At 38.1% G+C, this 23,972-nt stretch overlaps 1 protein-coding gene across 4 annotated transcripts in view; it reads right to left on the bottom strand.

Annotated features, from left to right (window-relative positions):
* Positions 1-955: 955 nt before the first annotated feature.
* Positions 956-23,972, bottom strand: part of Nuak1 (Nuak family kinase 1) — a 44,360-nt gene continuing 21,343 nt past the window's right edge. The window contains exons 8-28 of one of the 4 annotated variants that reach the window (XM_028180629.2): positions 23,046-23,124; positions 21,754-21,895; positions 21,083-21,188; positions 20,179-20,305; positions 19,119-19,233; positions 18,259-18,471; positions 17,614-17,740; positions 16,907-16,969; positions 16,590-16,702; positions 14,814-14,923; positions 14,035-14,135; positions 13,208-13,352; positions 11,695-11,874; positions 10,603-10,797; positions 9,884-10,055; positions 9,483-9,586; positions 8,977-9,003; positions 8,762-8,803; positions 7,986-8,065; positions 2,557-5,959; positions 956-2,191 (exon numbers count right to left, since the gene is read on the bottom strand). In XM_028180629.2, coding sequence (XP_028036430.2) covers positions 2,131-2,191; positions 2,557-5,959; positions 7,986-8,065; positions 8,762-8,803; positions 8,977-9,003; positions 9,483-9,586; positions 9,884-10,055; positions 10,603-10,797; positions 11,695-11,874; positions 13,208-13,352; positions 14,035-14,135; positions 14,814-14,923; positions 16,590-16,702; positions 16,907-16,969; positions 17,614-17,740; positions 18,259-18,471; positions 19,119-19,233; positions 20,179-20,305; positions 21,083-21,188; positions 21,754-21,895; positions 23,046-23,124 — 5,705 coding nt within the window. In that variant the 3' untranslated portion in view covers positions 956-2,130. Of the gene's footprint in view, positions 2,192-2,556; positions 5,960-7,985; positions 8,066-8,761; positions 8,804-8,976; positions 9,004-9,482; positions 9,587-9,883; positions 10,056-10,602; positions 10,798-11,694; positions 11,875-13,207; positions 13,353-14,034; positions 14,136-14,813; positions 14,924-16,589; positions 16,703-16,906; positions 16,970-17,613; positions 17,741-18,258; positions 18,481-19,118; positions 19,234-20,178; positions 20,306-21,082; positions 21,189-21,753; positions 21,896-23,045; positions 23,125-23,972 lie in introns of all 4 variants that reach the window. The other 3 variants (XM_028180628.2, XM_028180630.2, XM_028180631.2) reach the window with 3 other exon arrangements.

Here is a 23,972-nt window from a genome sequence, read left to right on the forward strand (position 1 = left end):
ATGTGGATCAGACTTTTTGCCGGGAACGCGAGGAGTGCAGTTGTATGATTTGTTTTTTGTCTATTTAGATTTTCTTCAAGTTTAAATGTGTAATAGCGGTGGTTTATTAACTGTTTAATATCTGAGAAAGCACACAAATGTGCGAAAATGAAACAAAGCTGCTGGACGTAACTTCTCCGGACCCTCCAAAAAGTCCACTGAAAAATCCTTAGACCACAATTTTACTGAGATTATATCATCCCATCTCATTTAATTTCATCCCTGTTGATTGTCTCAAATTAATCATCTTCATTTAATTTCACTCCACATTATCATTTTTCTTAAAAATAAGAATATAAATTAAAATAAGACGTGACCTGACTTAAAGGTCTGAGTTACCGGGTCGTAAAATCCCTTAAAAATCCATGTGGATCACGGGCGCGTTTACCCATCTACACCAATAAAAGTTAACATTTTAATAAAGAAAAATAAATTGAGAGAGAATATCATCAATCTGATCGATGCCGATCTGAATAATATATGAATTATTAACGATAACTCAAAAAACTACTGGTCAAATATTGATAAAATTTATGTGACAAATGAGAAACATCCACTGTCAAATAAAAAAGGAGCATTAAAATCGCTTCACCTATAAAAACTTCTAAAGTAACACAGAAGAAAAAAACAGTTGAATTGAGAACAATCTCCTTTTTTGAGGTCGATTAATAATAACCTTATTTTGATTCCATAATAATGTCACATGATAAACTGTGTTTTGATTATTTATGAAACGAAGTCGAGACTGCTCTGGTTCCAACGACGAAGCCGCTACGGGAATGCTGCCAAGAACTATTCGAAATACAAGAATAGCCGGGATAAAGAAATAAAAAATGAAAACAATTACATTGTCGCCCACACTCGGTTCGTGTAATGATAATATATAACGTCAAAATTCTTAAAATAAAAAACATCGTTCGCAACTATATAATTTATTATTCACATTCAATACAAAACGTGTGTAATGAATATTTAACATACATCGTCATCACGTCGATTGTCAACTAACAGACAAATATTAAAATCATTACACACCAATAAATAATTTGAATTCTAAAAAAATGTAATAAATAAGTCAAAATAAACGACAAATTCATAAAACATTGCTTTTTTAAAATCACTAAGGTTTTTTTGTTAGGCTTTTCTTTGTGATATTCAGAAAAGGCAAAAATATATTCGCTTATACAATTTTGTATACAGAATACTGGTCGTGAGAAACGAATACGGCGTAGTTAGCTAAAAGTGTAGACAAACGCAATCCTATACATACCTTGTGTGAGTCTATAACGAGTCAGTACTACAAATAGTTAAACCTAACGAAATCTAAGCACCTTTCTATTCGATTACTGTTACGATCTGACTTAGCATTCAATACTTTAAATTAAGATAAACGTTCAAACTTAAACTTGAATTGTCGCATAAAAAAAATGTAAATACACAATAATAATACAACTATGAAAAATTATAATAATAATAAAAAAATTGAGTAATACGTATTTGTGCAAACACTAAAATTGTGTCACTCTGTCTCTTTCCATGTAATGCGGACTATAACAAATCCAGTCACTTATGTTTCATAAAGGCACGTAAGAATCAATATACAATAAACACCTAAAAAAGTTCACTCGGCAAAATATTACATTTACTTTGTCATTACAAAAACTTGTCCAGCTTAAAAAGCTATCGAAACAAGCCCGAGTTAGCGTCAGTAAGCTTACAAAGATAATTGATTAATTCTACATTCGTCGTAAATTAATATGCGCGTGCTACATTCTAATCGTGAGATTTCATAATAAAAAAATCTCAAGATACCTTCAAATCCTATTAAATTCCAGTTGAGATTCTAAACAATACTTTTGCTTTCAGACTTGCAGTCTTATGGTAAGCATCGATTCGGTGACGAGACTATTATTAATTTGTTTTGTTTAAGATCTAGGTTTTGGCAAGATTACAATAGATACAGTCAAACTACCTCTATGGGCTTCATGATCAAAAGAACAAGGTTTGTTTCGTGTTTATTTTAGTGAATCCTAACAAATGCTGAGTAACTCGAAAAATCAAATTACTTTTCGTTATAATCAATAGTTCCTCTCAGCCAACTTTCTCAGAGCATTCTGCACCGTCGCCTTCGCCTTTAGATGGGACAATGGATCTGAAAACAAATACGTACCAGAATTATAACTTACATAGTGACGTCATCGTCCTTGTCTGTGTTCGCGGCAAGTGCTGCTTATTGAATGAATCTACTACGCATGAATATGTTTCTGAATAATGTATACAATGATATCAAGACCTGGATGTGGTACGAAATTGTCGAGTGATTTATTAAAGCTATCTACATACTGATTGTAACGTTTGACCGCTGTACATGAACGTCGGACAATGTACACTTTGAGGACGAAGCATTAGTGCGGTAAAATTTAATAGAAAGCGTGAAGCGTGCACATGGTAAACCGTATTATTATCGGAAGTTATAGAGAATTATTTACGTGACATTTAAAACAAAAACATACACACCTTGGTAGTGTTTCCTTTTCGTCGGGTTTTCTGGTCACACTGATCGAAATCTTTTTCCTCTGTCTTATTTTATCCAGTATGTTTTCGGGGCTCGGTTCTTTTTCGCTCTCTTTCAGTATGATCGCGGGGTTACGCGTCCTCATGGGCCGATATGTAGCATAGTTGCCGGGCGAGTACATGGACAGGGTTCTGTTGTATTTATGCGGATCTCTGATCGAGTGCGCGAGCGCGGCATCGTCTGGTCCCTCCGAGTTCTCTAATAACGATTTCGTCCTGGAATATCTAGAAGCTCCAAACGACAACGGCTGTTCGTAGTCTAAGTAACTTCGACTGCTCGGATATTTCCGAAAGTCGTTACGGTCGAGAGATCTGTACGTATCAATTTTATTATCATTAAGTCCGCTACTATCAAATCGGCTACTCCTAGGACTGACGGGCATTTCGCTGAGAAGCGATCTGTACCGGTCCGTGGAGGGAGATAGATCTGATGATATGGAGAGTCCCGGGGATATATCGTAGCCGGCCGGGGAGGAGGGCGACGCGTCATACTTGTTGTCGGATGGGGCGGCGTGTATCCGAGCGATCGGATCGTACTCGGCGGCTCCGGGCCCGACCAAACTACTTTTTCGTCGTTGCTTCTTTTCGTTGAATCTCGAATAAAAACTCTTTCGTCGTATTCTATCGACGATGTCCTCGGTTTCTGGCGTTACAGATTCCGTACTACGCAGCGGATGGACAGAAGATGTGTTATTGTCGGAGGGCGATGCTGGATTTTTGGATATCGATTTAATATCGCCGCTATTGTCAGATTTAATATCTGAGTTTGAAACCGTTGACCTGCTTCTCGATCGACTGCGGCTCAGTGTGTTGGCGTTGTCAACGTTTGTGCTAATCTCTTTGTTGAGAAGGTTGTATTTCGTATGTGCATCCTTTTTCTCAGTTTCGTTGTCGTTCGAGGAAAAATTGATTATTTGCGGTTCTATCACAGGATTGGTAGGAACTATTTTTTTAACTCTTGGCAATCTGGAGAAATCTAATTTTAAACTGTTTCTGTGTTTGGGGTCGTATTCTTTTTTAAGTACAGTTTGATCGTCGTCTTCGGTTGGCAGCGCAGTAACACTGTCGCTGGACGTTCGAACACATTTATTCTTGCGACCCAGACCGTTCAGAAGTAAGGAAGTCGGCCGGCGCGGTTTGTCGATAGCTTCAGAGACTGTTGAACTCAATGAGTCGTTATTGTGACCGTTTTCATCAATTTCGAACAACTTTTTGTTTTGCGATGATTCCAAAAGTTTTGTTTTATCTTTGGATTCGAACTTTTTAAACAGACCCAAAACCTTGGAGACTGTCGTTTTGTTATTTGTATTTGGACTGTCTAAAGCCGCTACATCGGTCAAAGTAACTGCTCTTTTAATGAGGTTGGATTCATTGGGAGGCTCGGCACTCACGGGCACAGACTGCTCTCGTTGCAATCTACTTAATTTTGTACGATTTAATTTATCACTGGCTGTAGTGGTGTCCGCCGTTTTCTCGGGAGAACTAGATTTGTTTGTGGTCAGCTTCTCTAGTTTATGACCTATGGATTGCAAAACAGATTTTTTCTTAGGAATGGTGGTTTTCACGGAATCCTCATCAGATTTTTCTTTTACTTTTTTGGTAACTTTTTTCTTTTCGGTAGTCGTTTTAGCTTCACCCGTGTCTTGGCTGTTCGCAATATCAGTCTTTGTTTTCGAAGAAACTTTCCGTATTATCTTTTTCTTCGTGGTAGTTTTCTTTTCACCGGAATCACTTTCAATCGATTTATTAGAGTCCCCCTTTTGGACATTGTTCGATGATTTATTTTTGATTATATCTTCTAATTTAACAGCAACTTCATTTGAACTGGCGTTGGGTACAATAGTGCCATTTTTCACTTTTTTATCATTGCTTTCAGGATTAATAACGTTATCTTCCTTGACTACCTGATACTTCTTTATAATCAGGCTACTTGCCGCGTCTGTTGTGGCCCCTTTACCATCAGCGTTAACGTTCATTTGTAAAGGTTTGTTACTGACCGATTCTGTCTTTGTCGAAGGATCAGTTTTTACCTTTTTAGGCAAAGTTATACTAAAACTGACTTCCACATCAGATTTCAAATCAGCAGGTGCTTCGTCCTTCACAGTTTTCGTTTCGTCTTTTTTCAAATTACGACTAATGTACACTTTCTCGGGAGACGGGCTGCCGGCGGGGTAGCTTTTTGGTCTGATAAGTTTAGATTCTTTAGAAGCGGTTCGATCTACACTTTCATTCTGTTTGTTAGCTATGTTCTCCGATACCTTATGTTCATCTGGCTCATCAATCGAGTCTAATGTTTTGATGGGATAGCTCTTGGGTCTCGTCAGCCTCGATTCTTTACTAATTGAAGTTTCATCAAAACGAGGTTTTTGCTTAGGGTCACCCGGAATTTGCGTTCTCGATGTTAACGATGCGTCGGCGGCGGTTTCCTTAATGTTGTCCAGGATGGGGAAGAATGGAGTTGCGGACCTACTACGGTCTTTGTTTGACAGCACGCTAATAGGTGAAAGACTTTTTCGGGACCCGAGGGAATCATCTCGCGACAAAAGAGAGGCCTCTGGTAAATCGTACCCTTCTTTCGGGGACGTCACCTCTTGCGATCTCCTCTTTTCTCTAATTTCTCGAAGTATTTTTTGGGTCTCCATTTCCTTTTCCTTTTTATGTTTAACGTAAATGCTCTCGTCCGCCGGCGAATCGAAAAAATCAGAACGTAAGAATCTAGAGTATCGCTTCCGGGGCTGGTCTCCAGTGAGGCGGAGTGAGTGTCGGCGCGGAGCCGGCCCGTACGCCGCCACGTAGCTCGGATCCGACAAGATGCTGCAGCCGTCCGACGCATAAGGTTCGTCCAATGATAGGTACTTGCTGAGGAGCGGGCGGTCGCGGCGGCCCGAGTCCGGCTCCGGGTCGGCGACGGGAGGGCTGGTCGGAGTGGGCTCGCGCGACACGGAGCGCCGTCGCGGCCGCGGTAACGTCGAGGACTGGGGCCGCGCGACGTCCGCCGGCTTCTCCCCTAGTTCGGGTTCAGGTTCTGGCGGAGGTCGCGTCTCGGAATCGTGTTCGGCGGCGGAGTGGCTGCGCGCGTACGTGGGCGGCGCGGCGGGCGCGGCGGGTGCGGACAGAGAGAGCGTGCGGCGGAGGGAGCGCGCGGCGGCGGGCGGCAGGTGGGCGAGCAGTTGCCGCTGCAGACGGCGGGACAGCGCCGGCGTGAGACCGGACAGCGCGCGCATCTCCTTTTCCGAAAACTCAATCGAGCTCAAGTCGAGGTCCGAAAGGTCTAAGCCGCTCTCTTCGGTCGTTTCTTCGTTTTGGGGAGCCTTCGTTCGGTGTTTGTTGGACTTCTTAGTGCTACCTGAAATTTAAATCGAAAAACACACGTTTCGATCATGCAGAACGCTCGCCGGGATGATGTATTTACAGGGGTGATACTTTTACATTTTAAATTTTATGAGCGTGAATTCAATTTCAACTAAATTTACTGATCAGAAACGTGTCATAAAGACACACTAGGATGTCGATGTGAACGTTGCGGTGAACGGTTAAAAGTTAATAGTTAACTACGAGGGCCGAATGCTAGGTAGTCGAATTAGATTAAAACGGAAGCTTTAAATAGGCAAAACCAAATCACAAAAGAATGCATTAAAATGTTGCTTTTTGAAAGAACGGTGAATTACCAGAATGCATACTAAACGATGACTTCAGCGATATTTCACATAATAGAGGCATCTCTATTCTGGCAAACGGACGCGGCGCACGGTGCTCAACACAAAACACATAAATGAAGAGAAATAAACATAGTTTAGTACCTATTCCTGTGTGGCGTTTGTGGTAGATTTGTGGTTGGCGCTGGTGCCGCTGTGAAGTGAAGATTTGGTCGGAGCATGCAGTGTAACGCGCAACCCAACTGCAACCACACCAACACAACCTCACTACCGCTTCTCTGGCTCCTCCCCGCAGCCCCGCTACCCCCCGCTCCCTGGCCCGACCCCTCCCCGTCACCCGGCAGTACTACCCCTCCTCTCCCGTCCCGCAGACCGCGGTCTGGCTGCAGGTAAGTTGTTCGCCCGAGCGCTCACCGAGCTAATAGCGTATGACTCGTGACATGATCTCTACCGATACTGATACGTGTCCATACGTGTTCCCAGCACACGTCGAACGCTACCACATCCACTATCTACGAATTTATGCTTTATACATAATAATATATACTTTCTAAACAAATTAATTAACTGTCAATCGGTCAACGAACTGGCGAGATTTAGTTACTACTATTATTATTTTTTGAATGAAAAAAACCAATTATTACTTTTTTGCTTACTGTACAGAAATGATTTCGTCATTGGAGATGCGATATGTGAAATTTGTATTGTATAGTTTACTAATCATGCAATTTCAAATAGCTACGGAAAACTGTAATTTATAATAACATAACTCAGAGCAACGCAACATTTTCCTGCTAGTGTTAGCGGGTAGGAGAAAGTCAACACCTGCACAAAGAATGCAACTTGAATACGAAATTAACACTACAATGCAAGAGAAAAAAAACAATGTTACTTGATTAATTAAATTAGAAAAAAAGACAAATGTTAATGTACTGAACACACGATGTATATAACAGACTGTTTCGAGTCATTAGTCATTATCAAACATTGTTTGTTAAACGTTGGCCGGTGGAAAACGTCGCGAATACACGACGCGACCTGTTTAATGGCGATGGTCGCTCGCTCGGACGCGGCGTGATGGGTGATGGATAGTTAATTGATTTGTTTTAAGTCGCAGAAGCTAGCTTTCTTGTGAGTCTCGCAGCCCGTGCTGAGCGGAGGTAGCTGTGTACTTGCGGTGCTATAATTGCATACACTTAATATCTATAAACGGTATCCATAATACGGATTTCGAATGATATCTAAACTTTTTTAAATGAAATGTAAAAAAATCGTTATTTCGATATAGCAACATGCTGTATGTAAGAAAAAACAATATTTTTTTTAAACCTGTAACATTTTAAGTAAGCATTATTATATAACTCTATTATTCAAGTATCCGATCATTTTTAGATCGACTTATTGGATTTTCAGATGATATATTATGAGAAGATTGAATTTAACATCTAAATTGTCATCCAGATATAACAAAACTGATCTGATAGGTACTCAGCCAGACCATAGAATGTACAGCATTACTTTAGACGGAGCTTTATAAGACAAAACTGGTATCTTAATGGCAATAAAAAAAGAAAAAAACTCCCGTTCCACTAACATCTTCAACTGTATACGAGATACATATAATGCGAGTGCATAGTATTTAATATCGAACAGTGCTGTGTATCGGCCACGTTTTCCCCGCGTGCGGTAAGCGTGTGTGATCACGTGTGAGCTCACCTCGCGGCATCGACTGCCGGGACTTGTTGAACATGGAGTCGAAGTCGGCGTGGAGGTCCCGAGCGCCCCAGCCTTCCCGTCTGTACATGGAAACATACATCATTCAAGTTAGTTTATAGTTAGATGCAGGATCAAACACGTGAATGGCGAACCTTCTTTTTTTATTGCCTCGATGAGTGAACGAGCTCACGGTCCACCTGATGTTAAGTGGTTACCGGAGCTCATAGACGTCTACAAAGTAAATGCCGCCACCTGCCTTGAGATATGAGTACAGTACAACGGCAGTAGTACAGTTCAATGCGGTTCAATCAATTCTATATAAAGAACCATCAAGAATTTTAGCAATAATTTTATTTACAATAACAACAAATTGTGATATAAGCTGATTAATGATACAGAAATAAATACACTAAATGCTTTACTGTCGATCGAATACAAGTCATAGTATAATTATTCTTATATAAACCGAAACGCATTACTGCTTCACGGCAGGAATAGGCAGAAACGTTTAAGTTCGTTTCATACATAATACTGGCAGGTCAACGACAATGCTAGGCGGTTGCTTTTTCATTGAGATCTATAATTATCATCGATCGCCACAATCTTGTATCATTTAACTTTTATACACACCTAAGTACATTGAATAATTTACCTGAATTTAAGATCTTTAATAAAATCACTGAGAAACGTTTTCGGCTTTTTAAGCATGGGTCTAGAATTGTAATAAAAATAATTGCACAGAAATTGTCATTTACGTAATAATATTTATAACTTACGTTTCTGATACACTCCTTTTACTTTCCACATGTCTATGAGTGCTGCTTGCAAAATAAATATACATTGAACAATTTGGAATCTCATTCATTCGTTGTCATTCACTCATTACTTTACTACTTCTTATGAATGAAATAGTTCTCAAGCTTAAATCGTTACTTTAAGTTTTAAATAAGTTTATAGATTAGAGAAAAAAAAACAATTAAGTTATACTCACAACAAATTTCGCCTTGGTAAGTGGGGGCTGCATGCGTAAAATACAAAAAAAAAATTATATATAAATTTAGTTTAAATCGAAATGTTTTTGTGAACATGTTCAGTGTCAATTATTAAATGAATGAAACAAGAAAGTAATGATTATTGAATTAATAAAGTACCTATACGATGAGTAAAATGAATAGTGAGCTTCCCATGTGAAGTCGGATCAATGTTTTAAAAACACAATGGGGTGCGACTTCAAACAGCGGCAGCAATTAAAAGCAAAACCACAAGAAACTTTATTATTTTATTAACTCAAAACAAAAATCAACTTTGAAACTCTGCTTTGAATGAATTTTAGTCGTATGATGAACGAATGGAAAAAAATACAGAGTAGGAAAATTTACTGTTCGCGTCTTTAAGACGGAATACCTCGGTATTATTTACAATTATTCCATATTAAAACGTGTCAGTGTTTAGTGTAAACGTGAAGCCACTCGATTATTCAGCGTTCGAATATCTCACCTGTTGAAGAACGGCGACTGATGCAAGTTATTGAAGAGTGAGTGTGTGTGCTGCGGGAAGCCGGGTCCCTCCTCGCCGTTCAAGCGCTGGGTGAGGGCACGTACCTGAAAACAAATGTACAGTTATGTGTTATATAAACCGGGATGGACTAGAATGACCATATCGGGTAACGGATTTCAGGACTTATGTGGGGGGAATTTAGGGTTGGGGGGCAAATTCGATGTGTCGAGCAGTTATTTTTTCAGCTCCTACGACTATAACATAAGAAAATACGCGACTTGGATAGCTCCAAAGAGTGACTATAAAGAAATTTCTTTAAACGTTTGTTTATATACTTTGATGTTACATGTTTAAAAAAATTGTTTTGGTAATTTAAAAGCTCTTGAGTTGAATGTTTTTACCCTGTGCAGTAGGGTAGAGAAGAGGTTCTCGGCGGTGAGGAGATGGAAGCCCTCGTCCTCCTCGTCCTCCTCCCCAGAGCTGACGGACTCGGCCCGCGCGGCTCGGCTGGGTCGCAGGCGATGCATGTGGGACTCGTCCTCCTCCTCAGACTCGCCGCCACTCACCAGGCTCCTGCAAATACAAAGAACAATCTAAAATTTTCTAAATCATATTATTTTTCTAAACCATATTATTTCTTTTTGAAGTGAAACTTCTAATGCGACTTCCAACAAGGTTGCGTTAAACGTGTAACGCTACCTTACTAGAAAGAGACAGAGCGAGAGTGAATGCGTGGCACGCGAACGCATGCGCGTAGTCTACCTGTTACAGGCCAGCGCGAGCGTTAGCAACGAGTGGCGTCCAATAGTTTAATGAAGTTTTTTAAATACTTCATTAAAATATTGGACGCCACGGATATATTTTTCTATCTATAATTTAAAATATATATAATATAAATGTTGAAGATGTCGTAGCAATCTGATATAAGGATGAAACATGAAGAAAACACAATAATACACTTGGAAAAAGACGTTTCACTTCATTCGCGTGCATCAAGTTGCACACGCACCTTTTTATTTTATTTTATTATAACTTATTTATACTCAATTCATAGTCAATATATTGTAACATGTCACTAGTGTGATAAGGATAGAAATAATGATGGTCACGTTGTAGTTACCCGAGCCTGCGCGTCTTGGTGTTCCGCGGCAGTCGGGTCTGCGACTGTTCCGGTTCGAGGCTCCGTTGTCGCGGGGTCACGTATCCCTTGCCCTCGACCGCGATGGGGATGATGAACTCCCGGGCTGACTTCTTGATGGGCTCGCCTGGACTCGAACAGGCCTCGCTCACGTTGGACTCGGTTGATGCTAGTCGCCTAAATTGTACCAAATTATTATCCAGATCAGTAACAAAGCATTCTAATTTTTATTACCAAATTTTTTGATTGAATAAATTCTGGAAACCACTTCAATTGCTAAATAATATCTTACGTATATGATGACCTGAAAAAGGTCGCTGTTTCTTTGTCCTGGTGTGAGTGGATACGAGTCCCATAGCAAAAGAACGTGATTGCCGATATCCAACTCTAGACACAAGGAGTAAGTCTGAATCTCATAGAATAACGGCTATCCCGTTCTTTAAATCGAAACGTATGACTTCGGCAGAAAGAGGCAGGATGGTGTACCTGTAAGGATTGCGTTAGTTCACCCAGTGTTCATATTACTCATGTCTACTATAATTCTTTAAATGATCGCCATGTATTAACTTTATCACAGCTACGCACTTCTTGAATCTTTCACTTCATCAACGAGAGTTAACTGGAAGAGAATGCCTGCATGGCGTTAAGTTCGCCTTTGTATAACATTTTGTGCAATAAAGAATTTTCATTCATTCATTCATTCATTTCTTATACATATTTTTATTGCCAAAGTTTTTAAATTTATTCATTTACTAGTTGACCCGGCAGACTTCGTAGTGCCTCAATCAATAAATATACTTAAAACAAACAAAAGGAATCCGTCCGACGGGGGACACATCAAAGGAAAACAAAATTGTTATTTTTATTTAATTCCGAACATTTTCATATTTATCTACCTTTTAAACCTTCTCTGGACTTCCACAAATAATTTAAGACCAAAATTAGCCAAACCGGTCCAGCCGTTCTCAAGTTTTAGCGAGACTAACGAACAGCAATTCATTTTTATATATATAGATTTGTGGTTTCTTAATAAAGAGTTCTATATATTTAATTGAATGAAAACTTTATAAGTACCTGAGTGGTGTTTGAGGAGTGGTAGCTCGTGGTGCGGGACGTGGGGCAGAGGGTGTGGTGGGGGCCGAAGGCGTAGAAGGGGTGTGAGGTGTGTGGTGCGCGGGCGGGGCGGGGGGTGGAGAGGTAGGAGGCTCGTCCGGCGACACTTGAATCGGGATAATACGTTCCACCGATACACCCCTGAAATTATTAATCCTTGTTAATCACATTGAGACAGTGTCATTATAATAGAGTAGAAATTAAATGTTAGAAACCTGAATAGTGGCGCTAACGTCATTTTAAACATTTTGCATTAATACAATTTCCAAACAACCTCATCCTTCCTAGTCGTCATCCTACAGTATTGTTCTATTTACTATAGGCCTTATGAAGCGAATTTTATTCGAAATCGTTTTTATTATTTGTTATCCAGATTTATTAATTTTTTATTCATGAATTAGTTTAAATAACATTGAATTCAAATAATTTCAGTACAGGCGTGTGTCAATAAGCTTCGATCCGTCATATTTCGAGATACTCAGCCAACCTACCATAATTAATAATTTAAATCCGCTCTAGACTAATGTTTATTAAATTCAACTGACAACAGACGCTTCTATCAAATGTATATTGTCAACCTCGTGTTTAACGGGACACGTTTTCGTTCTATTGTTTTTTTTTAAATATTTTTGAGGCTTATCTCATTGAATTACGGAAAACACAAACTTGTGACATAGATGAGTGTGTTTCTGAAAAATGAAAATTTCTAACATGCATTTTATGAATTATAAATGATTGCCTCTTTATTTCTGAACATATTACAAATTTTTGCTTTAGCTCAACATACATTATTACAGATGATTACGTCATTAAACTAGAAATTCTGAGACTGGTAACTTAATCAACAAAGTAACGCACTTGGAAATCTAAATTCGTTTACTAAATTTGGTACGTATATTTGTCGTAAAAAGTCCATAATGGATGAATAACGAGAGATATGCGCGTTAGCTAAATTTTAAATGCTTATAAAAATTAGTTAACATTTTGTTCGAATGATTAGAATTTAGTAGTTCTTTGGCAAAGTTGTGATAAGAAAAAAAAATACGCATAGGATTTAGCTTGCGAGAGAATGGGACAGAATACTTGTGGCGGGAACGCGAGGAGTGAAGTTGTGTGATTTGTTTTATTTTGTCTATTTTGTGTTGCTTCAGGTTTAAATGTGTGATAACGGTGGTTTATTAACTGTTTAGTATCTGTGAAAGTGCACAAATGTGGGAAAATGAAACAAAGCCGCTGAACGTAACTTCTCGGGATCCTCCAAAAAGTCTTCTGAAATGTTTTTAGTAAATGACCACCATTTTACTGAGATTATATTTCATCTCATATCATCTCATTTCATTTCATTTAACTTCACTCCATATTATCATTTTTCATAAAAATGGGAATATAAATTAAACTAAGACATGACTTAAAAGTCTTGGTTCCCGGGTCGTAAAATCCCTAAAAAAAATACCGCGTATGGCGTGTGTAGTACCTGTTGCGATGGTCCTCGACCTGGTGGTGCGCCTCGGTGCGGAAGAGGCGCGCGGGGGCGGCGGCGGCGGGCGGGGTGCCGGGCGGCGACACCAGCGACGCCACGCCCGCCGACGACGAGCGCCCGTAAGGCACCGGAGGCTTGCCTGTATTACAAACACATGATTAATTAATATTCAGAGAACTTTTGAATACTATTTTTACTGCCACAGTTGATTAAGTTACCCCACACCAAAAACGAACAGTATTAATAGTAATAACAGAACAGTAATAACAGCTTTCCTGAAAAGCGAAGCGCATGATTATTTCGTGCTAAAATAGGCATTATGATTCTTTTTGTATAAGTCTAGGGTAGATTTTTTGAAAGACGTTTCTTTATTTAGAGTAAAAAATTATAAAAAAACAAACAGTATTATAAATTGTATTTTAGCATTTATAAATTGTAATAACGGCTTTCCCCAAAAACCGAAGCGCGTGATTTTTTCGTGCTAAAACAGGCATCATGATTTTTTTTGTTTAAGCTTAGGGTAGGTTTTTTGAATATAACCTTTCTTTATTTATTTACAGTGTAAAAAATTATTGTCGTCTTTTCGTTTTTTAAATAAGATTAAATTAATGTACTGAACTAAAAATGTTTAATTATGGTTATGGTAATACTACATATAATACTAGTAATAGTCTTGTTTATTTTTGAGGTAACAGCTCATCCTCAACCTGTTCATCTTGTAAAATGGCCAGCTTTGGGTGGAAAGACTTCTGATTTTACCCCTAGGTCATAGTTTGTATAGATATTATTATTATTGTAAATTTAGTCATCAAAAGTATAACCTGTGCGGATGGCGGACGATATAATATCGCGCGCAGCCCGACGACGACTCTCCTCTCCTGTTTTCTCTTCCACAAGCTTCGCCATGGAATTCTGTAGACTTCTGTATGAATACAAGAAAGAAAAAAAAAAGGTATAAATTCATAAGGTCTCATACGATTTTGCCCTGGTCCTATTTTTATTAGTAACGACCCTAAGATTTAATAAAATAGTAACACCACATAACTAAAAATAAATCACGGCATATAACGTAATGTTAAATTTTAAAATAAAGTCCCTACTATGAATTGTATCTCCCTAGATTAGAACGAATCCGTCCTCAAACGAGTTATTGCCAAGACATATTTGATTGGTCAGTAGCGATAGTGTGGCAGCCACCTTTCATCCTTTTTTAATCGACTTCAAAAAAGACTGCCTGCATGTTTTTTTTTATATTTGTTACCTCATAACTTTTGACTGGGTGAATTGATTTTGATGATTCCTTTTTTATTAGAAAGCTGACGCTTCCCGTGTTGTCCATTTTAGTCCAATTCTGATAATGGTATCCATGAGAAAACCATATAAGTCTTAAATTTGCATTAAGTAGGGGCGCCACAAATAGATGAAACCGATTTCGATGATTACTGTTTTTTAGTGTATATTAATTTGTTTTGGAATATCTTTTTTTTCTATTTTTTTCTAATTATTGACGTCCATGAGCAGTGGTGAGCACATCATCAAGTTGATTGCTTTTTCGAATGTGTATTGGGATACTCGTAAGTGATATCTGGAGGCGGTGTACCGTCTAGCGTCGCTGAGGAGCACGGAGGGGTCGACCGCGGCCGCGCCGTGCGTCGGTTCGCTCTCGGTTTTCTTCACGCCGCCCCGGTTCATTTCCAGCTCGATCGGAGACTAAAACACACAATAGGGTAAGCTATACAATTATTGACACTAACCTTCTACTATAGTCGTATTTATAATTAGACGAAGCCAACTGACCGTAGCTAATGTCACTTGGTAAAATAATGTTGCTATATTTAAAGTAATAGTGATGCGTTCAGTTCTCGTGCAATCAAATGAATGAACAATGGGTGAGAATAGTTAATCATTTCAAACTATAAAAGAATATTATTTCTATTTTACAATAAAATTGTATTAAAGTGCTCTAATATATATTACTAGTAGTATGTGACTACAATCAGTTTTTATTTATTTTCATTACCTACCTATATGTAATTGTTATTTTTTATACATCTATAGTTTCAACTATATGATGTATTGAAAATAAGACAGTCTTACAAGTTTCCTCGCATTGTTTTCCTTAATGTTTAAAACATTCGGTATTCAGTATAGGTAGATACTATAGGAACACAATCGTCGACTCGTTGGTATGTACAAGGCACGACTAAAATTCGAACCCCGGACCCGATATCGGCAGTTCGGCACACTAACTATTCACTAGACAATCGAGGCAATTTCAGGAATTTTTTCAATCATTCACTTTGCCACAACACTATTTTTATTATTTGATCAAAAACTGACAACACAATATACGTCAGCTGACTTCGTCTGATAAAAAATACGACTATAGTCATATTAGCTGGACAACTAAGCATACTACGAGATATATTTGATTGACAGTAAAGCGTTTAGTGTATTTTCTGGTGTTTCAATCAGCTTGTATCAATAAAAAAAAATTCTTCTATGCTGAGAGCCTTGAGAGGCTATTTCAGCTTCTCCTTGATGTGTAGGTGAGCTCTCGGGGCACAAATCTTAGGTGTTGCTAACACTGGCCCTAGCAAGAGCGGAAACGCGACCCACTGAGAAGATCAGGCGAGAAACTCAGTGGGCTGTATCTATGAGTTAATTTACTCGTCGAGCCCTTTAGTCGCAAGCGACGGCTTCGGCGAGGACGGTGACTGGCACAATTTATGTTTTTTTTGTAAATAAAATATTTAGCAAAATTCTTGATAATTCTTGATATAGAACTGATTGAAGTCATTTTACTGTGATTTATCGTTTTTTTTTTTTTTTATTTATTGCTTAGATGGGTGGACGAGCTCACAGCCCACCTATTGTTAAGTGGTTACTGGAGCCCATAGACATCTACAACGTAAATGCGCCACCCACCTTGAGATATAAGTTCTAAGGTCTCAGTATAGTTACAACAGCGGCCCCACCCTTCAAACCGAAACGCATTACTGCTTCACGGCAGAAATAGGCAGGGCGGTGGTACCTACAACGAATGAACCGGACGTCTTATCCTTTAGGCCACGACGACTTCAAAATTACACTAGACAAATCTATACTAATATTATAAAGAGGAAAGATTTGTTTGTTTGTTTGTTTCGAATAGGCTCTGAAACTACTGGACCGATTTGAAAAATTCTTTTTCCATTAGAAGCCGACATTGTCCCTGATGAACATAGGCTACTTTTTTAAAAAAAAAATTTATTTTTATTTTTTGGTTTCATGTGTGTTTTAATATTTCCGAAGCGAAGCGAGGGCGGGTCGCTAGTTCAATATAAGTTTGCAACTGGAACTAGTGGTCTGGCAAGGACAGAGTAGTAATGTTTACCGGTGCAGGTTCAATTCCGATCTGTTGCAGTCGAACAGTGCCGTTGTCTGAAGTTTTGTTTGAAAGCTCGCGGTCTTCGCTTTGAGCTTTTGGCTTGGCGATCTTCGATACCACTGTAAATAAATTTACTTTATAGTTAATGAGTACAGAGCTGGTCGAGAAGACTGGCTCATTCAATGCTGGATTCATATGAGAGACCTGCAGTATCGTGTCCTCGTCGCTCGATAGTAACGGACTTTATCGCGTGAAGAATATTTTTAATTGGATTTACTAAAAGGTGGGTAGAATTTTTTAATCGCAAAATAATTATAAAGTACCTGGCTTTGATACAGAATTCGCCCGTTTCTCGAATTGTTCCTTGAAGTTACCGACATTTCCACCTGCCAAACGAACATACAACTGATTTTAACAATTTTTCAATCAACAAATAATAAATAAAATGTTAAAAATCTGAATTACATACACTAACTATAATTTTAAGAATACTTTTTATGACATTTCTAAACAGTAACTTATTTGCTGTCTAGTTGGGATTTCCTCCAAAATGGAATAAAATATATAAAAGTGTTTTGGAATATTTTTAAACAGATTCGAATTAACAAAGTATGTAACGGAGTACTGACACTCTTCAAGTAGTGCTATCAAAAGTATTCAGTACAGATTTACTCAGCATAGTCTTAAACTGTCGATATTAACACATTGATTTCCGTGTAGGTCACCGGCGCCCTACGCGGCGCACTGAAGTAATTATGTCGATTCCTGTTACTAAGCGAGTCTGGATTGCCTAACTTTGCCTTTATTTCTTTTTGATGTATGTTTTAGTCTTTTAGGTCTAGAAATAGATTCAGTCTCAGTGCTTCGGATTCGTCTTTGCCAGAGTCTACTAGATATTCTGGCGCCTTAGTAAGAAGATCGAAGAGAGAAATCGACATAATTACTTCAGTGGGCCACGTAGGGCACCAGTGATCTACATGGCAGTCAACGTGCTAAACTATATGTTTATCATAAGCTTTAACAAACAGACCTGGTATTGAGAGTTTCTTAGGTTTAGCGGGAGCTTGGTTCGCAGGTTGCTGCGCGATGCTCAGAGAAGTGAGTTTGTCGGCCGCCGACGCTACTGCGTTTGACTTCGGCTCCTCTTGTTCCGCTAACTAGTAAAATAACAAGGTGTTCATCATATTTCAGGTTATGTGACATTGGATAAATTAGGACCCATTTTCTATAGCACAATTTATTTTCAGTTTTATTGCCCTTGTAGGTAGACGAGCATACGGCCCATCTGATGGTGAGCGGCTGTCGTCGCCCATGGACTTCAGCAATGCCAAGGACAGAGCCAAGCCGCTGCCTACCGCTTAATACTCTCCAGAAGCCTCGTTTGAAAAAGGACATGTCATGGCGCTCGGGAAACACCGTGGAGGGGAAGCTCATTCCAAAACAGGATGGTACGTGGCAAAAATGTTCTCTGAAAACGCACTGTGTATGACCGCAATGGCTCCAGGTAGTATGGATGAACTCTACTTTGGTGGCGGGCGGTGCGATGGTAAAAACGAGATGATAGTATCATCTCAAACAATTCCTCAATTCCCAATTCGTTTGACAAAAACGAGAAAAAAAGAAGAAACGAGCAAGTTGTACTTCTGAATATAGTGCAATGATTTATATTGCAAACCTTGAGCTCTTCAACAGTGTCAGGCGGCGGGGGTTTCTCTTCAACCGTTTTAGTCGGTGAAGGTTTTTTCTTGATGACGACCCGTGGCCTCGCCCCAGACTTGTCCTTCTCTTCGTCTTTCGGAGCGTCCCTGATGATCTCCTTGGTCAGGTCTTTTACGAGCTCTACTGGTGTGGGCGTTATCGTCATGGTGGCCGAAGACTTCAGCGATGGCTGTACCGACTGAAAACATAAGTTTACGACCTGATTAATTTATATTTTATAATTATTCCTGAATGAGCCGGGTCTGGATGCAGCATTGAACTCAGCTCAAAAGTGACTGCTGGTTGAGGGAAAAACCGACAAAATTTTAGTTGATCTTTTAAACAATAAATAATAGTTTACAAAAACTAACAAAATACGCTTTTATAGAAAATCCAACTAAAAAATAGAAAGTAAAATTTGAATAAATTTGTATTAAAAATAGTTTAAGAAAAATGATTTTATTGTAGAAAAGCGTACTACTGATACCATGCACCCCACGCTTTTTTTTTACAATAAAATCATTTTTTCTTGCACTATTTTTAATACAAATTTATTCTAATTTTATTTTCTATTTTTTAGTTGGATTTTGTATAAAAGCGTATTTTGTTAGTTTTTGTAAACTATTATTTATATTTCATTTTTTAGTTGAATTTCAATTTTTTCAATATATTTTTTTTCATATTTTTTTTTATATTGAATTGTCATCAGTCGTTATTAAGTATACCAAATTTCGAGTTAATCCGACGTTTTGAAGGGGGTCAAAAACATGTTCAAAGATTCAGTTACAAGCATACATACGCCTGAAGCTAATCAAAGCGTATTAAAAATTAATTTACCTCGTCAGCGAGGAGGGGGGGTGGTTCGTCGGGGGGTGTTGGCGTGGTGGCCGCGTCCTGCGCCTCGGGGCTCTCCTCCGGCACCGAGCCGCCGGGGGGCGCGATACTTGCCGCGCTGTGAGCACAATAACAATCTTCTAAAGTCACTACGCTCTGTATCTTATGAGTGGGGTAAGAATGTACTTGTGATAGGACCTCTTGTGTGTCCGCACGGGTAGGTACCACCGCTCTGTCTATTTCTGCCGTGAAGCAGTAATGCGTTTCGGTTTGAAGGGCGGGGCAGCCGTTGTAACTATGCTGAGACCTTAGAACTTATATCTCAAGGTGGTTGGCGCATTTACGTTGTAGATGTCTATGGACTCCAGTAACCACTTAACACCAGGTGGGCTGTGAGCTCGTCCAACCATCTAAGCAATAAAAAAAAACTTCATTATATTATACTGCTTTATTTACTGAAGATCACTAGTTATCGTACAAAGGTCATTGAACGATGGTAATTGTTTGTAACACGTGTCCTACAAACACCTAGTCTCGTTTCAAGAAAGAAACGAAATTGCGCTCGGGGAATACTATAGAACATCCCAAGTTTTATAGTTTGAGACAAAAAATAACTCTTACATTAGGTGAAAGACTCTCAGTGTGTCCTTTAGTAAAAAAAGGTTGAGAGCCGCTGCCCTATAGAAATAGGGCAGCGGCTCTCAACCTTTTTTACGATTACGATTCTTCGTATCTTTTCATTTGTCTTGTCCGTATGGATTAGGATAAGATTAGAATTAAGATTAGAAGGCCAGGAAATTCATTTCGGAATTTTTCTTTAATCTGAATTACCAGCGATTTGTAGTTCGAGTAGAATATGCTTTATTGTAACACCAATACAAAATCAACATAAATGCGCAACATTAAACACATTGGGCGCTCTTATCAGCTACTATATAACTATATTTTCCAGACAGTCACCAGGTAGACTAGAATCATTTAAAGATGTAAATGAACCTCGAATATATATTTTTCTAAATTTCATTTCTTTAAAATAATTATTGCATCAAGTAAGTATATCTACCTCGGCACTCTCTCTTTCTTCCGCTGTAGTCCACTAGCCGACATGGCGAGCTCCAATTTCCGTTTGTTCTCCCCTGCAGAAACTATTGTTCTCGTCGGCGATGGTTTTATTGCGTCTTCGCCACCCTCTACATCGTTACAAAGATATTAACATCTCATTTGGACTGCACTTATTTACTAACCACTCAAGAGATACTAAATTTTATGAATGATTTCGAATGGTATTATTATTCCTATTTATTTAATATATAGACCAAGAGGCAAAATTAAGTAAATTAAATAACATAATGATTCAATCAATATGGTTCAATTTTGACCATATGGTATCTAACTAATAAGACACTTTTTGGTACCATGAAGACTATATCTATCACGAATAGGACATCCGTTACACAGTTAATTGAGACTTCAACAACTTCATGTCTCAATGTTTAGGTAACGCTACTTACATTGTATCTGTGTTATATAACATTATATAATACAGACATATCGACTATTAAACTTTAAAGCGCGCCGAATTTCTGGTAGACACAGACCTCGCATGCTGGTGCTTCATTATTGTCGGCTTATTCAAACACCCAATCCAGATGAAAATGTTATAACGTTATTTTTAAATGAAGGTCCCTCTTTTGTTTTATTTTTTTTCGTAAAGCGTTATCTCTGTCTCACACTATCTATGTGACGTTTGTCAGTGGCTGTTCAAGGTCTTAATGGACACCGGACTGCTAGTGTTTAGTGCGACGGAGATGACGCTCTACAATGCCTATTTATTATATTAATATTTATGGGCGGGTACTGTATAGTCAAATGTTTAGAAACAATACCACATCCGAGCTTAAAGCTTAGCTTAAAAATTAAATTAATTAAAGCTTAAAATCTGTAAGTTTTTATAAAGAATCGTCTACCTGCAACCAATTCAAGGATTCTCTTTTCAGCGGAATTGCTGGGCTCTAGGGCCATCGACGTCGAGCTTGTCAGGTCGGTGCAGCTCTCTTCCGGACCCATTTCGGCCTGACACATAAAAAAAAATTAGTCTGAAAGTAGTCAGCAGTGTATGAACCACAACGTAAGAAAATCAATATGTATTTCGTATCATTTTACACTTTATTTCTACAATAGAGTACAACCATTAATATTCTTGTAATCAAAGCTCAAAATCATCAACTTTAATATTTAATTTTGGTATTCGGAACATACATTGAGCGAACTAATGTGCAATATTAATTTATTAATTAAAAGAAACATGAAGAGAAACAATTCAATTTTTAATTGTGTGTATTATTTTTCCTATTGCCTAGGGGTCAGTCAGTAGCCATTACCTTTGTGTTCAATACATAATAAACTAGCGACCCGCCCTCGCTTCGCTTCGGCAACTGAAATTTATTATTGATTTCTCCACTAGTTAATGGATGTTATTATACATATAAACCTTTCTCTTCAATCACACTATCTACTAAAAAAACCGCTTCGAAATTTGTTGCGTAGTTTTAAAGATTTAAGCATACATAGGGATATAAGGGCAAGAAAAAGCGACTTTGTTTTATACTATGTAGTGATATATGAATAGCTGTGATACCTCAGCCGGAACCATAACAGAGTTGGAGTTAGAAGGAGCAGCCGGAGCCAGCGAGAGCAGCAGATCCAAACGCACTGGAGTTTCGGCGGCTAGCGCTTCAGCCATCTCCAGGCATGACGTCTCGCAGCCAGTGTTCACCCACCTGTCCAACAATTGTTCATCTTTTTCTTTCCTTTTTTTCCTACCTAAGCTGATAGCCTTGTGAGGCTATTTCAGCGTTGCCTTAACTAGAAGGTGAGCTCACGGGGCTCAAACCTGACGACCTTGCTAACACGAACCCTAGCAAGAGCCGTGCTTCTCAGAATCTACTACCGGATCGGAAATGCGACCCACTGAGAAGATCCAGCGAGAAACTCAGTGGGTTGTATATGAGCGTTAATTTACTCGTCGAGCCCTTCGTCACAAGCGACGGGTTCGACGAGAACGATGACCGGGTTGGTTATCAATATGAAAATAGCTCAATGAAAATGCACAATGCGACAGAAGGCCGAGACAAGATCAGGTGACGTAAGTTGATTTATTATACACCATTATTTTTTAACTAGTACAAAAACTTTAAGGACATATCGTCTTCTCGCATTAAAACTGTATAATCTCAAAAATGACTAATTTTACAGGAGAGTGTTTTAAAGGTTTAACATGTGATATTTTTAATATTAATCATCTTTGCAATATTGATTTTTTATTTTTTACAAGTTACATTAAATGTCTTTTCAAGTAAGATAAAATTATGTATTAATTTTGTTAATAGTAGTCAAAATATAGGTAAACAAAAAAAAAAAAAAATACGTTGTTTTGACAGTATTTATGAGAAAAACACTGGTGATGCTAAATGATTCCGCATATTAACTCAATTTCGAAATCATACACTTTTAATGCGAAAAAACGATATTAGGGAAGACATTATTATCATATGTGTGGCGAAAGAATCTCATAATACCTTTAAATAGCAAAGTTATTATAATTTTTTTATTGTAAAAAATCTCACTTAAATCATGGGCACATTATTTTACAATCCATTCATTAGTTCATTGAACTTCATTGGTAGTATTCCATCCTACTCATTCGCATTTGTACTGTCGCACTTGTGACGTAGGTAGCCTTAGACAATAAAATGAATGTATATGTACCTGTATATTATATTAAAACATATGCAATTATAATGATTCTTAAACTTGCCATCTATTCGGCATTCATTTTACTAGTGTTCTATTGAACACACTAGTGACGTCACTCGTCCCTCCACGCACACATTTTACAAGATATAAAATGAAATTAATTGTATTACTTACGGATGATCACATATGTAGGCGATGTCAGCACGTTTCAAAGGATCGACCGTGAGCATATCGCGGATTAAGGGCGAGGCACCTGAAGGAAACCATATAACGCTACAAATCGTTACTTGAAATCAATAATACTAATCTATGTAAACTATATACTTTTATAAAACTAAAGTTTAGATAAAATGTTATAGATAACATGTATTTACGCAAAACACTTTGTATCATGGTAAACGTCATGACCCGGTTCACCGGCATCACCGGTTATATCTACTATAATAAATACGACAGTGCGTTCACCGTTTCGTGATTTTACTTCTCAACGAGTCTCCAATGGATCAGAGAGAGAACAATACTCTTTATGCAGAGAAAATTCGATGGGTTTCATGCTTTCTAAATAATATATTTAGCGTTTATGAAACAACGGACAAAATCTAGTTTCTGATATATTACGAAAATTTGAGCTCAGAAACTATTCAAGTCGATATTAACGAACTTCTTGACAACTAACTCAGTTCTTTTTCGGATCAAGGTTCTGATGTGACAAATTCGTTTTAGACCTTTTAAAGGACATGTGCCAGTTTCGGCCCAGCTATTAGTGCTCTCAAGGACACGAATAAAATATCTATAGAAAAAAACATTTCATTTTTACATACTTATTATAAAATTTAAGGGTATTTTAATGGTGGGATAATTAAAATCATCAATAAAAAGAAATTAGAATGACTAAGCTACATTGATAATATTGAAGGAGTTGCCATAGGTAAAATATATTTATATTTTAAACAATCTACATTAAATCTTCTTAAAAAAGACATTATATTGCAAAAAACTAGCAAAATATATTAACATATTTAATTGATGGATTTTAAAACTAATGTAAAACATTATATCTAAACAAAAATCTATTTTTATACTTTTAAATCCGTAGAATAA

The sequence above is a fragment of the Bombyx mandarina genome, chromosome 22, assembly GCF_030267445.1.
Source record: "Bombyx mandarina strain Sakado chromosome 22, ASM3026744v2".
NCBI classification, from domain to species: Eukaryota; Metazoa; Arthropoda; class Insecta; order Lepidoptera; family Bombycidae; genus Bombyx; species Bombyx mandarina.